We start from the raw sequence: 13,800 nt of genomic DNA on the forward strand, positions 1-13,800 counted from the left end.
TGAGAGGCATCTGTAATTTACATCATAGGTAGACCTCAACTATGAGAGACAAAATGAGAAAACAAATCCAGAAAATCACATTGTCTGATTTTGTAAGAATTTATTTGCAAATTATGGTGGAAAATAAGTATTTGGTCAGTAACAAAATTTCATCTCAATACTTTGTTATATATCCTTTGTTGGCAATGACAGAGGTCAAACGTTTTCTGTAAGTCTTCACAAGGTTGGCACACACTGTTGTTGGTATGTTGGCCCATTCCTCCATGCAGATCTCCTCTAGAGCAGTGATGTTTTGGGGCTGTCACTTGGCAACACGGACTTTCAACTCCCTCCAAAGGTTTTCTATAGGGTTGAGATCTGGAGACTGGCTAGGCCACTCCAGGACCTTGAAATGCTTCTTACAAAGCCACTCCTTTGTTGCCCTGGCGGTGTGTTTTGGATCATTGTCATGTTGAAAGACCCAGCCACGTTTCATCTTCAAGGCCCTTGCTGATGGAAGGAGGTTTGCACTCAAAATCTCACGATACATGGCCCCATTCATTCTTTCATGTACCCGGATCAGTCGTCCTGGCCCCTTTGCAGAGAGACAGCCCCAAAGCATGATGTTTCCACCCCCATGCTTTACAGTAGGTATGGTGTTTGATGGATGCAACTCAGTATTCTTTTTCCTCCAAACACGAAAAGTTGTGTTTCTACCAAACAGTTCCAGTTTGGTTTCATCAGACCATAGGACATTCCCCAATACTCTTCTGGATCATCCAAATGCTCTCTAGCAAACTTCAGACGGGCCCGGACATGTACTGGCTTAAGCAGTGGGACACGTCTGGCACTGCAGGATCTGAGTCCCTGGCGGCGTAGTGTGTTACTGATGGTAGGCTTTGTTCCATTGGTCCCAGCTCTCTGCAGTTCATTCACTAGGTCCCCCCGCGTGGTTCTAGGATTTTTGCTCACCGTTCTTGTGATCATTTTGACCCCACGGGGTGAGATTTTGCGTGGAGCCCCAGATCGAGGGAGATTATCAGTGGTCTTGTATGTCTTCCATTTTCTAATTATTGCTCCCACAATTGATTTCTTCAATCCAAGCTGGTTGCCTATTGCAGATTCAGTCTTCCCAGCCTAGTGCAGGGCTACAATTTTGTTTCTGGTGTCCTTTGACAGCTCTTTGGTTTTCACCATAGTGGAGTTTGGAGTCTGACTGTTTGAGGGTGTGCACAGGTGTCTTTTTATACTGATAACAAGTTTAAACAGGTGCCATTACTACAGGTAATGAGTGGAGGAAAGAGGAGACTCTTAAAGAAGAAGTTACTGGTCTGTGAGAGCCAGAAATCTTGATTGTTTGTAGGTGACCAAATACTTATTTTCCACCATAATTTGCAAATAAATTCTTACAAAATCAGAAAATGTGATTTTCGGGATTTGTTTTCTCATTTTGTCTCTCATAGTTGAGGTCTACCTATGATGTAAATTACAGACGCTTCTCATCTTTTTAAGTGGTGAAACTTGCACTATTGGTGACTGACTAAATACTTTTTTGCCCCACTGTATAGCATTTCACATACACTCACCGGCCACTTTATTAGGTACACCATGCTAGTAACGGGTTGGACCCCCTTTTGCCTTCAGAACTGCCTCAATTCTTTGTGGCATAGATTCAACAAGGTGCTGGAAGCATTCCTCAGAGATTTTGGTCCATATTGACATGATGGCATCACACAGTTGCCGCAGATTTGTCGGCTGCACATCCATGATGCGAATCTCCCGTTCCACCACATCCCAAAGATGCTCTATTGGATTGAGATCTGGTGACTGTGGAGGCCATTGGAGTACAGTGAACTCATTGTCATGTTCAAGAAACCAGTCTGAGATGATTCCAGCTTTATGACATGGCGCATTATCCTGCTGAAAGTAGCCATCAGATGTTGGGTACATTGTGGTCATAAAGGGATGGACATGGTCAGCAACAATACTCAGGTAGGCTTTGGCGTTGCAACGATGCTCAATTGGTACCAAGGGGCCCAAAGAGTGCCAAGAAAATATTCCCCACACCATGACACCACCACCACCAGCCTGAACCGTTGATACAAGGCAGGATGGATCCATGCTTTCATGTTGTTGACGCCAAATTCTGACCCTACCATCCGAATGTCGCAGCAGAAATCGAGACTCATCAGACCAAGCAACGTTTTTCCAATCTTCAATTGTCCAATTTCGATGAGCTTGTGCAAATTGTAGCCTCAGTTTCCTGTTCTTAGCTGAAAGGAGTGGCACCCGGTGTGGTCTTCTGCTGCTGTAGCCCATCTGCCTCAAAGTTCGACGTACTGTGCGTTCAGAGATGCTCTTCTGGCTACCTTGGTTGTAACGGGTGGCTATTTGAGTCACTGTTGCCTTTCTATCAGCTCGAACCAGTCTGGCCATTCTCCTCTGACCTCTGGCATCAACAACGCATTTCCGCCCATAGAACTGCCGCTCACTGGATGTTTTTTCTTTTTCGGACCATTCTCTGTAAACTCTAGAGATGGTTGTGCGTGAAAATCCCAGTAGATCAGCAGTTTCTGAAATACTCAGACCAGCCCTTCTGGCACCAACAACCATGCCACGTTCAAAGGCACTCAAATCACCTTTCTTCCCCATACTGATGCTCGGTTTGAACTGCAGGAGATTGTCTTGACCATGTCTACATGCCTAAATGCACTGAGTTGCCGTCATGTGATTGGCTGATTAGAAATTAAGTGTTAACGAGCAGTTGGACAGGTGTACCTAATAAAGTGGCCGGTGAGTGTAGTTCACTAACACACAGTACATTGAATATCTAGGATCCCCTGTTGTGCCACTACAACCCTCACCCACATAATATAGGGAGTCATATACTTTCTTCCTGTAGACACAACCCAGTATGACATGAGTCTAGGAAGTGAGGGCTGCATCTTATTCATTATTACTTTGCTTACTTATATAGCACAAGCATATTCCACAGCACTTTACAGACATTTACAGACATTGACAATCACTGTCCCATATAGGGCTCATAATGGGGTGAAACCCATGTAAACTCCGGGAGAACATACAAACTACTTGAACCAAAGACCCGTGCACTACAAAGCAGCAATGCTAACCACTGTTGGGTTGTCACTGTAAAGGGCTGTTTGGTATTCTGTCCGGGGGAGTTGCATGGGACCCCCCAAACGGAATACCGAACGCAACTGCAAGTGCTGTGCAGTGAAAGCACACGGACCCCATAGACTATAATGGGGTCCGTGTGCTTGCCACATGCTGCCCACACAAATCATGCAGGAAAATAGATTGTGGACTACTTTCCTGCCCACATGATCCCTGTGGAGATCTGGTGGCAAGAACACGGACCCCATTATAGTCTATATTTTGTTAGCCGATAAATTACAAAGGGCTGAATCATGGGGTATACCATTATACTGTGCAGAAAAAGGTATCTGCATTGATACAATAAATATATGTGTGTGCAGAATATTACATGTACATTAGAAAATTGTATGATTTCAAGTTCTATAGAAAATATAAAAAAAGGAATACCCCTTTAAATGCAGAAGTGTAAGGCTATACTGTCCAAATGGGCGGCAGAATGGCAGATGAGGCTCAATTTTAAAGTGTTAACTTATAAAAAAAACTATAAATGCTAGTTATACCGTAAATGGATTTCATCACAGAGTTCAGAAGTATTACTTATTGTCAGAACTGTAAAATTGTGGAACACTATTCTATAGCAGGTTTTTTAAAAATAAAATGCTAGACTTGCTCTGTGCAGTTTAACGGAAATCTTGCAGGTATACACTGTGCAGACATTGCTTACTACCTCCCCACATTACCATATTTAGCCACATAATGGGTAAGAACACCAGCATGACTGCAAGGCCCCACATGGTGGAAATGCTGCAATTTGCCCACAGTGGAAACACTGCAGAAAAAAAATCATGGAGTTTTACAATTAGAGCACAGTAGATGGGATTCTCGCGAATCCCATGCCCACTTTGTGGTAAAAACTGTGGTGCGGACATGCGGCAATTTCCAAAACCATCACAGTTTTTTAAATCACAGTAAGTCAATTATACCTATGGAAACACAGGTGGTTTCCCCATAGGTATGATTGAAACAGAAAGTCCGCAGAAGAAACCCCTTCAAACTTTCTGTCTAAAGCCATCCGTGGTGAAACACGCGTCGGGCGTTCCGGTCTTTGGTAGGCATATTCATTATTATTTTTGCAATATATTGTGTTCAAAGTTGTTCATTTGTTAATTTTTGTGTCATGTCTCACTTGTAATGTCTTTTCAGCCTTGCACTCACTTCATTACTTAGCTACCATGCTTCCACTTGTGTATATGGCTACATGTGTGTATTCTCTTATGCACCTACACTGAGTTCTGTCTCTATTTAGGGGTATTGCTACTATATTTATTTTTATTTTTGTGCATATACTTTTCAGCTAGCTGACACATTATAATAATATTACTGTTTTATACACTTTGTTACACTTTTGCATGTTTATATTTTATTGTTCATTGTTGCCTGCCACTCACCAGATTTTTGTGGTGTGTTGGTCCTCCTATATTTAGCCAGTATTTTTGATATTTATATGAACTACAATTTTGGTGTTTTTTTTTATATTTGATTATTAATAAATACAATATTTTTAATGGTGATCCTGTCTTTTGACAATTTTTCCCTAAAGTGCAGCAGGAAGAACTGTGATGCGTTACTGCTGTGTTTCTTTCCACAGTGTTTTTTTTGCTGCAGGACGCCACGTGGGGCCTTAGCCATATGTTGTAATACAGTCCCTTTGACTGTAATGGGAACAGTGCAACTCCAGGGCATGACTTATAAGAGAGGTTATGTGTTTGTTGTATCTACTTTATGTAAGTCACCCAGCTTTCCCAGATCCCTGAAATGCCAAACTAGCTAATTGTGTAATAGCTTGGAAATACATAGAGGAGTTCATGCAGTTAGATTTTGATTCAGAAACCAATTTAACAGCACTAGGTGGAATGTTACCCAGCTTTCCCAGGACCCTGAAAGACACATTTGTCAAGTTAAGAAATTAGAAGGGGGAATTAGTTCGGTACATTTAGTATTCAAGCCGTACCTATTACAGCATTATTTTGCATAGTACCCAGCTTTCCTGGGACACTGAAAGGCAAATATGTCACAATATAGAACAATTATTTTTTAGAGAAATATAGTATTCTGTCCTCCTATCACAGTTTCACGTGCTATGCCACACAACTTTCCAGAGCCCTGAAATCTGGCAAGCTTTGGCATTTTTTAGTATCAGCAGTAATAATAATAATAATAATAATAATAAATTATTAACAATTAATAGTAATACATTTTATTTATATAGTGACAACATATTCCACAGCACTTTACAATTTGTAGGGTTTAAGTACAGACAAAATGAGGTATTACAGATTAGTAAGTCAATTCACACAATGGGACTGAGGACCCTGCTCGCAAGAGCTTACAATCTATTACTTCATTGCAAATATTGGTAAGCTATACGCGCGTAAGAGCTGACTCTGGCACGTGTTTATGTGTCAGAATGAGCGCCGCGTTACATCGTGGGAACGGGCCCTTATAGTGACTAATATTACAAAAAGGGTGTCTCTGTCAACAAGGTGTGGTTTTATTCTAGTTACCAGCAACTCTGTGAATTTATGTCTTGGTCAGGTGTACAAGCTGTAAGGGCCAGTTCACACGGAGTATACACGTGTCAGAATGTGAGCACCCAAAACAGATCCCATTCATTTCAATGGGTCGTTACGGGCGTATAACGTGCGTAATTTTGCGGCTGCAAAATTACGAGCATTATAAGTCTGTAACAACCCATTGAAATGAATGGGATCTGTTTTGAGCACTCACATTCTAACAAGTGTATACGTGCCAGAATGCGCGCCCGTTAACTCCGTGTGAACTGGCCCTAACATAGGATCATTACAAGATAAGTAATATTATATTTTAGCAGCATAAAAGTAATTGTGCAAACAATAAAATAATCCCTTTAATTGTGTAAACATTAGTACATGTAAGTACTGCTCATGCGTGATGTACATTTGCAATCCATAGGCTGCACGCCAGTCTTGATCCCTTAGGCGTCAGAGTGAAAATGCTCCTAATTCATTAAGAACCATATGTCTGTTATTGAATTAGGCGCATGTACTGCACTCTGTGTGCCAGAGCCTCAAGTCTATGCCAGCGAGGAGCGAGCGGAGTGTGAGCTTTAATTTACCCCAGTTTCAGGCTAAGCCCCACCTCTGGTAAACCTACTTTTCAAAAAAGCTTTGTGTGAGGCACAAATGTGTCAAAGTTGCAAATTGTGACACAAATACAGCCTTGTGTGACTTTTATGTACATTGGGTCAGATTTACTAATGCTCTCTAAGTTTTAGAGAAAACAACTTCAAACTAGATAGACACCTCTTAATGAATTGGGCACGCCTGTGTCAGAAATCTATATCTACATTAGCAATTTATTAGCTTCCATTTGCGCTATTATTTCTGTGAGTTATTTTCCAGGCTGCAGGAGGCCACTACCTTTCTACTAAATCTGGATCCAACATACCCAGTTTTCGGAAAAGCTTTGTGTAGGTTGAAATGCAGTAAAAGTTGCAAATTTTGGTGCAAAATCAGCCATGCACCAAAATGTACTTCTTTTATCATACATTAGGGATTTATTAAGCAAAATGCACCAGAATTCTAGTATAGTTGGCAAAAAATCCCTGTCTAACATGATGTGCACCACATTTATCAAGTATTTTAGAGACTTACTAGTCACTTTTCCATCTTGAGTGAAAAGGGGACATGCTGTATCTGGAAGGGTGTGGCTTCACATGAATTGGGCATGATCTAAGGCCGGGTTCACATCTGCGTTCGGGCCATTCTGGTCCCCTCTCCGCATTGCAAGCAGCGCTTTTCTCTCCACATTTTTCGTGTGGAAACCAAGTGGAAACCACATGGACCCCATTCTAGTCTATGGGGTCTGCATGTTTTCTAAGGTAACCGGTTTTTTATGCGGGCTAGGTTTCCATTCATGGGGTCCTCAAAAGGACTAACTGAATGTAAACACATGCGCAGATGTGAACCAGGCCTGAGTTGCGACTCTTTACATAAAAAAAAAAATATACCCACAATGCGGCTAAGGCCCCACATAGCACCTAGCAGCAAAAAAGCAATGCGGAAACAATCGCAGCATGGACGCTTCACGGTTTTTACAGCAGCGCTTTTCACAGAACTTTTGCACGTTTCCTCTGCAGACTTTCTGCTTCAATTAAACCAATATGGAAACTGCCAGCATTTCGGTAGGTATAATTGACATGCAGCAATTTCCAAAACCGCAACAGTTTTAAAAATCGCAGCATGTTTGCTGCATTTATGTTACCACACTGTGGGAATGGGTTTTGCTAGAATCCCATCCACTACCTAGTGACTTAACACCACATCTTTTTCCACTGTGCTTCCATTACTGGCAAACCACGGCATTTACGCTAAGTGGGGTCCCAGCCAAAAATCAACTGATGCTAGTGGTGTCATGTTAGACTAGACAGTCCAACAATACACCAGACTTATCAAATAGCTTGAGATACCATGAGAAATGTAGTGCAGTTCAAGACTGTCTACTCTAAAGCTTTGCTCCTTTGAAGGAAAATGAAAATGGTGTTGCAAAAAAAGAAAAATGTAACAATTTTTTAAAGCAAAACCCTGATTTGTGCAAAAAAGTAAACTTTTTATGCCATCTATGCCAAAAAACTGACATACAAGACATAATAAATCTCCAATGAACATAAAATGTGAACAGTGGGGAAGATTTATTATCAGCGGAATTTTTAAACACAGTTTAGCTGTCATTCCTATCAAATTTATCAGATGTCGCACATTGTGTGATAAATATGTAGCATGTCCTGGGATGTTATGGCACTTTTTACACTATCCCTTTACTGGAGTGAGATTGCAACAATTTTTCTGACTTTTTAGATAGTTGCATTTGATAAATTTGGTGTTCACACAGATAAGCAGGCTAACCATGACCAATTTTCCACCCATATTTCAACAGTGGAATAAGTGATGTGAAAATAAAAAATGTCATAATTTTGGTACAAATAAGCTCAAAGATTCTTTTGAATTTTTTTGCTAGAGAATTCTGGGATGCAGGGCTTAATAAATTTCTCCAGTGTTTCCCATTCATAGATTGTAAGCTCTTGTCAGCAGGGCACTCACTCCTATTGTTTTAATTGAAGATTAATTTATTAACATGTTATGTCTAATTTTGCCTACATTTACCCTCTGATGTAAGATGTTTGTACTATAGAGATAATAATAATGGTGATAATAAAAATTATTATTATTTTTATAAAAGAATATAGATTTGTTATCAAATCTCATCCACGTTTATTAAAAAAAATTGATTAAGCATATAAAGAAATCATCCATATCTTTTACGGTATTGGTAAATTTATATATCAATGATCAGACATTTACTATAAAAATCTGCATGAAAATCACAGGAAATCGCTTTTTTGGGTTTTTTGAGTAGGATCACTTTATGTGCAAATTATGTTTAATTAATTTATTGTTTTTAACTAAATATTTGTTAAACATAGAAGATAAACCCTAGAATAAAGATAGACTACAACAAAGAAAAAAAAAACTACGACACATCCCATTCATAGGTTTTTTTAAAGGATCAAAAATGTGCCAGTATGTACAATCTGATCGAAATAGTATATGAAAAATAAATGTTTATTGTACAAACTAAAACTATTTGTTGTCAATCAAATAAAAATTACTGCTAATAAAAATATTTATTATTTTAAATTTTAATATACATTTTAAAAAATTATTTTAATATTAATATAATATTATTTTAATATTTTTAAGATATTGTAAGGCTGAAGTCCCAGACTACAAAAAAACGCTGCATCTTACAGTACCTGCAAAGTGGATGGGATTCTGGCTAATCCCATCCACACATGGCATAAAAAAATCTGGAGTGGAAAAGCTGCATTTTAAAAAACGCCAACGTTTTTGAAAATCGCAGTATGCCAATTAGACCTACGGAAATGGTGGCATTTTCCGTATAGGTATAAAAGGTACAGAAAGTCCGCAGAGGAAAATTCTGCAAAATCGCAATGAAAAATTATGCAAAAAAAAATGTGATGCGTTTCCACCGCAATATTTTCTACAGCATTTTTATTGCTGCCTTTGGGACATGGAGGATTATTTTAAGTTTCAGGTTATATAAGACTCCTTTGTATGATTTCAGAGTATATATCAGATTAATACATTGGGATTTGCAGTATCTGATCTGCTAGTTCTTATAGCACACAGTCCATGAAGCTCCAGCTCCATACACTGTCGTATTTAGCTGCTTGTGTATTGCAGTTGATATAATATGTCTCATAAATGAGAAATAATACACCGCTATTAAACACGTGTACTGCGGCCGTTTACCGCCGTTAAAATAATTTGACACCATAAATATAATACATGGAAGGTAAGCACAGGGGTCCTTGGGGATCTATACCACACTGTTGGACAAATTGTTCATTAAAAGAGATGTGGGTGAAATAGAGAGCTAGTAAAGACTGTTCTATGAACTCCTGTCCCCAGACTCAGGGAGTTGGTTCTGCATCTTGACAAGTATTACAAATGAGGGTGGGCGTCATATTGTTAGATGCCGTTGTCTCTGATCTTGTAACAAGTAAATAAATGTTGCTTACCTAACCGTTTCCTTTTAGTAAGAGAAATGAGTGGGAGAGACTCCTTTCCCAAACCTATCTCCTCAACAAAGACTCTGGAGGAGAGGAGACACTTCACCACTGTCTGCCCAGTGAGAGGACACCAGGTTAATTCAAGATGAAGGATTATCTACAAATTGTTAGTTTTAGTAGCTAGACTGGTGGGTTTTTGTGTGCATAGAGAAGACCTTGCTGGATTTATGGATTATAAGAACACCAGTGACTATGTCTCAGCTGCTTGCAGGAGATCTTTGTTTGGTCATGCTGGGCTTCCAGCAATAGGACATTACAACAATGTGAAAATATACTAGTGATCTTTTTCCTACATTTTATTTCAGCTGTTATATAACAGTCACATATTTTCTGAGCACACATAATGCAAAGGAAAACAGCCTTTAAACATGCCAGATGGAGCTCCAGGGAAAGAGAAAAAAAAGTCTTTCGATTAAAACAATCTTCTCATCCAATGTGGCACAGCTTTTTTCTCCTTTTGCTTGAGGTCTTTTAACACTTAAAAAGTCCTGAATAATTCCAAGTTTTCCTTTGGAGGCTCTGAAGAAAGATTCTGAAGCTAACGTGTCGTTATCAGATTGATGGGCTGGGTTTGATTGAAGTTTCTTTGTCATGCAAATGTCACAGGGCATGATGGATGGGTTCAGATATCTGACAAGCTTCAGGAGGTCTTCAGCTATTGGTCCCCAGAGAATCACGTGTCCTCCCTGTGAGAGACAGAGGGTTTGAAGCCTGGAAATCTATGGATGGAAGTTTACAGCTTTGACATACTACCTAAAGGTTGTAGGGCAAGGAGGATTCCACCGAAAACAGGTTGACCCTCCTCCATCCCTGGCAGATGGACAATACCAGAATGGGCTCCTTTTTGGACTATGCAATTTGTAATCGTGGCACTAGTGCCTACTCACCCAGAGGATACCACCATTTAGACCAAGGGACACCATCCTTTCCAGCATGCCCTAGTACCAGTGACATTTATAATGGTGATAGCCGGTATGTAGTCGGGGGAGCTGGTGCAATATCCAGCCAGATCCAGCAGCAGAACCATGGCTACCATCATCACCATCACCCACCAAGCTCCAGTCTTTCATATGCCAGCTCTATACCCAGCTACAATTCACAGACTTGCAACCAGGGTTATGGACACCAAGTCTACGTCAGCCAAGAAGCAGAAGGAGTTTATTTTCAGCAGCCTTATTCTTCCAACACAGCTCCCAACACTGGCTCTTTGTCAGAAGGATACTGTGGAACAGTGCCAGGCCCCGTTCCTTACAATCTACAACCTTCATTTGGGCAAGAACACCAAGCCTTGTTACAAAGCTACCCCAACCATTCTCCTCTACTTCACGATGATAAAGACGTGCCCTGCCAACCCGAGCTGTTATCAACTAATCCTACTTTTGACTGGATGAAAGTGAAGCGGAATCCACCAAAGACCAGTGAGTACCACTCAGCAATGAGTTATTGCCGACTGCAGGCCTCAAGTTCACAGTGTATTTGTAAATGTGGGCGCAGATCATTAGTATCACATCCATCTTATGTGAAGGCTCAGATCTGTGCCCACCACGCTTTTACCTATAATAAATACATAATCGTACCCCAGTGAGGTACAGTCCACTATATCCCTGTTGAGCGTCTTCATCTAGTCCATGTTTTACGTCTTCAAATCTTTTGTTTAATGTAACTATGATTAATGTATGGCGTGGGCAAAACAGAAAAGCACGTGTTACTGTCTTCTCTGGTCGCCTAGATGTGTGATTGACTTCTGAAATTACGTAAATATTAGTAACTTAGTGTTGCACTCTTTCTGATGCACTTTGGTAGTACCCATCATAGACCATACTATACTAAACACAATTTGTATCGGTTTATACTAATATAACGATTATAAAGATAATTATTAATAATACAGACAACACTGTCAATCTCTCACAGCCAAACCCATCGATTATAGGCTAAATTCTCAACAGCACAGCGTAAAAAATAACTTCAACTCCTAATGCATTAAACTGACAGACACTCTGAGGCCATACGAAGGAGTCTTATATAACATCAATCTTATAATAACCCTTAAAATGTTAACAAAGTAATTATTAGTAGTAATAGCAGCAGTAATAGTTATTCTTTACAAAAATAAGAATATTGTTAATGATATTTTCATATCTTGTTCTATTTGGAATCAAATAATTGTTTCATTTTGTGTAATAAACCTTTATTTTTCATCTGCTGTTTCCATCATATTGGGCATTCCGGATTTTTTTTCCGATCCTTTGAATAAATACAGATTGTCACGGAAGACATTCTAAAAAGAATAGGATATGCCAACGTGTGTTGAATTGTTGCAGCTTGTTCTCACTGTAGGGATTGTCTATCTATCTATCTATCTATCTATCTATCTATCTATCTATCTATCTATATTCAGTTCATCCAAAGAAGTTATATGCCTTTTGCTTATGTGAAGGCTGAGTGTCCACCATGTTTTTACCTTTAATAAATACATCATTGCACCCCAGGCCACGCTGTCCCTGTTGATCGTCTTCCTCTAATCCTTGTTTTATGTCTTTAAACCCTTTGTATAACATAACTATGATTAATGGATGGTGTGGGCAGGATGGGAAAGCACGTGTATTTACTGACTTCTCTGGTCTCAGATTCCTAGACGTGCCATTGACTTAGAAAATGACATAAATAATAGTAAATATTCTTTATCTCTTTATGGTACCACCCACCATAGAATATGCTACACTTAACACAACTCGTACCTATTTACTTTAATATCATGATGATAAAGGTGATTGTTAATAGTGCAAATAACATTGTCAATCTTCCACAGCCAAACCCGTCGATTATGGGCTAAATTCGCAACAGAACAGCATGAGAACCAACTTCACCACCAAACAGCTGACTGAACTGGAGAAAGAGTTCCACTTTAACAAGTACCTGACCCGGGCCAGGCGAGTGGAGATTGCGGCCACATTGGAACTGAACGAAACTCAGGTGAAAATCTGGTTTCAGAACCGGAGGATGAAACAGAAGAAAAGAGAGAAGGAAGGAGCCACTTCTTGTAGCATTAAAGAGTCAATAAAAGAGAGCAGTGAGACCTCAGAACTCTCCACCTCACCAGAAACCTCTCCTAACTCAACATGAACACGTGACGGACAGATTTTCCAGGGAAACTAATTTTACACGAATGAAAGATGTAAATAGTTTATTTTCTTTGACAAATGCCTTCTTATTTATATACGGAATACAGTTTACAGAAATTTTTACCAACTTAATAAAAGGGAGCTGGTCAGCTTCTCTCAGGGAAACCCCATATTTTAGGAGAGCTGCACTTTTAGGCATCTCCATAACAGCTAGTGGATTTATAGTTCTATTTATACATATAGGAGTAATTGTCATGTTTTCTGTGTTTTTTTTAATGTCATTTTAAAGCTGTGGATGATAACTCCCATTGAATTACATGTGAATGTGTCTGCATTGGTTTAGAAGGGCACATAAGGCCCCTTTTAATGGGGGTTCCCCAATAATATGTAGTTTGCACTATAGCTCAAACAATTGCAGAATCAGTGCCTGTTAGCAATAAGAGATAGAAGTAAACTGACAGTATTTCATCTCTGCTATAGCATAGGATTTCCCAGTAACAGTATCTGCAATTTGCATTTGTGTTGCTGTTTGTTGATAATACTAACAAATGTCTTAAAGAAATGAGCTTATGTCTATGTAACAAGATGAGTTTCTGATTTGTCTTTTTTTTACAATTCAAATACAGATGTTGTTTTTATGGTTTCTCTCTAGAAATAAATCTACCTCATATTAGACATCATGGTTTATCGTTTAATGACAATGGGAGATAACATGTACAGGAAATCTGCTTATTGAGGGCTGGATGATTAAACCCAAGCAAAGCCTGCTATATCATAGGCTTTATTGCTGTGAATTGCACAATTACAGATTACCTTGGCCCTATATAGTCTGTAGTTACTAGCTCAGACTTGGTAGCCAGGTCTTGTCTTTTTATCACTATGCTG

At 39.5% G+C, this 13,800-nt stretch overlaps 1 protein-coding gene across 1 annotated transcript; it reads left to right on the forward strand.

Moving 5' to 3' along the window:
* The first annotated feature begins 10,607 nt into the window (after positions 1 to 10,607).
* On the forward strand, positions 10,608 to 12,916 carry HOXB1 (homeobox B1). The gene is made up of 2 exons (XM_075279082.1): positions 10,608 to 11,208; positions 12,603 to 12,916. The coding sequence occupies exons 1-2, from the start codon at positions 10,608 to 10,610 to the stop codon at positions 12,914 to 12,916; spliced, it is 915 nt and encodes a 304-aa protein (XP_075135183.1).
* The last annotated feature ends 884 nt before the right edge of the window (positions 12,917 to 13,800 follow it).

The sequence above is a fragment of the Leptodactylus fuscus genome, chromosome 6, assembly GCF_031893055.1.
Source record: "Leptodactylus fuscus isolate aLepFus1 chromosome 6, aLepFus1.hap2, whole genome shotgun sequence".
NCBI lineage: Eukaryota > Metazoa > Chordata > Amphibia > Anura > Leptodactylidae > Leptodactylus > Leptodactylus fuscus.

Bases quoted from the DNA above. Each gene is read 5' to 3' on its own strand.
- HOXB1 (XM_075279082.1), top strand. From the start codon at position 10,608: ATGGACAATACCAGAATGGGCTCCTTTTTGGACTATGCAATTTGTAAT. The intron at 11,209-12,602 runs GTGAGTACCACT...AATCTTCCACAG, and splicing joins GCGGAATCCACCAAAGACCA to CCAAACCCGTCGATTATGGG.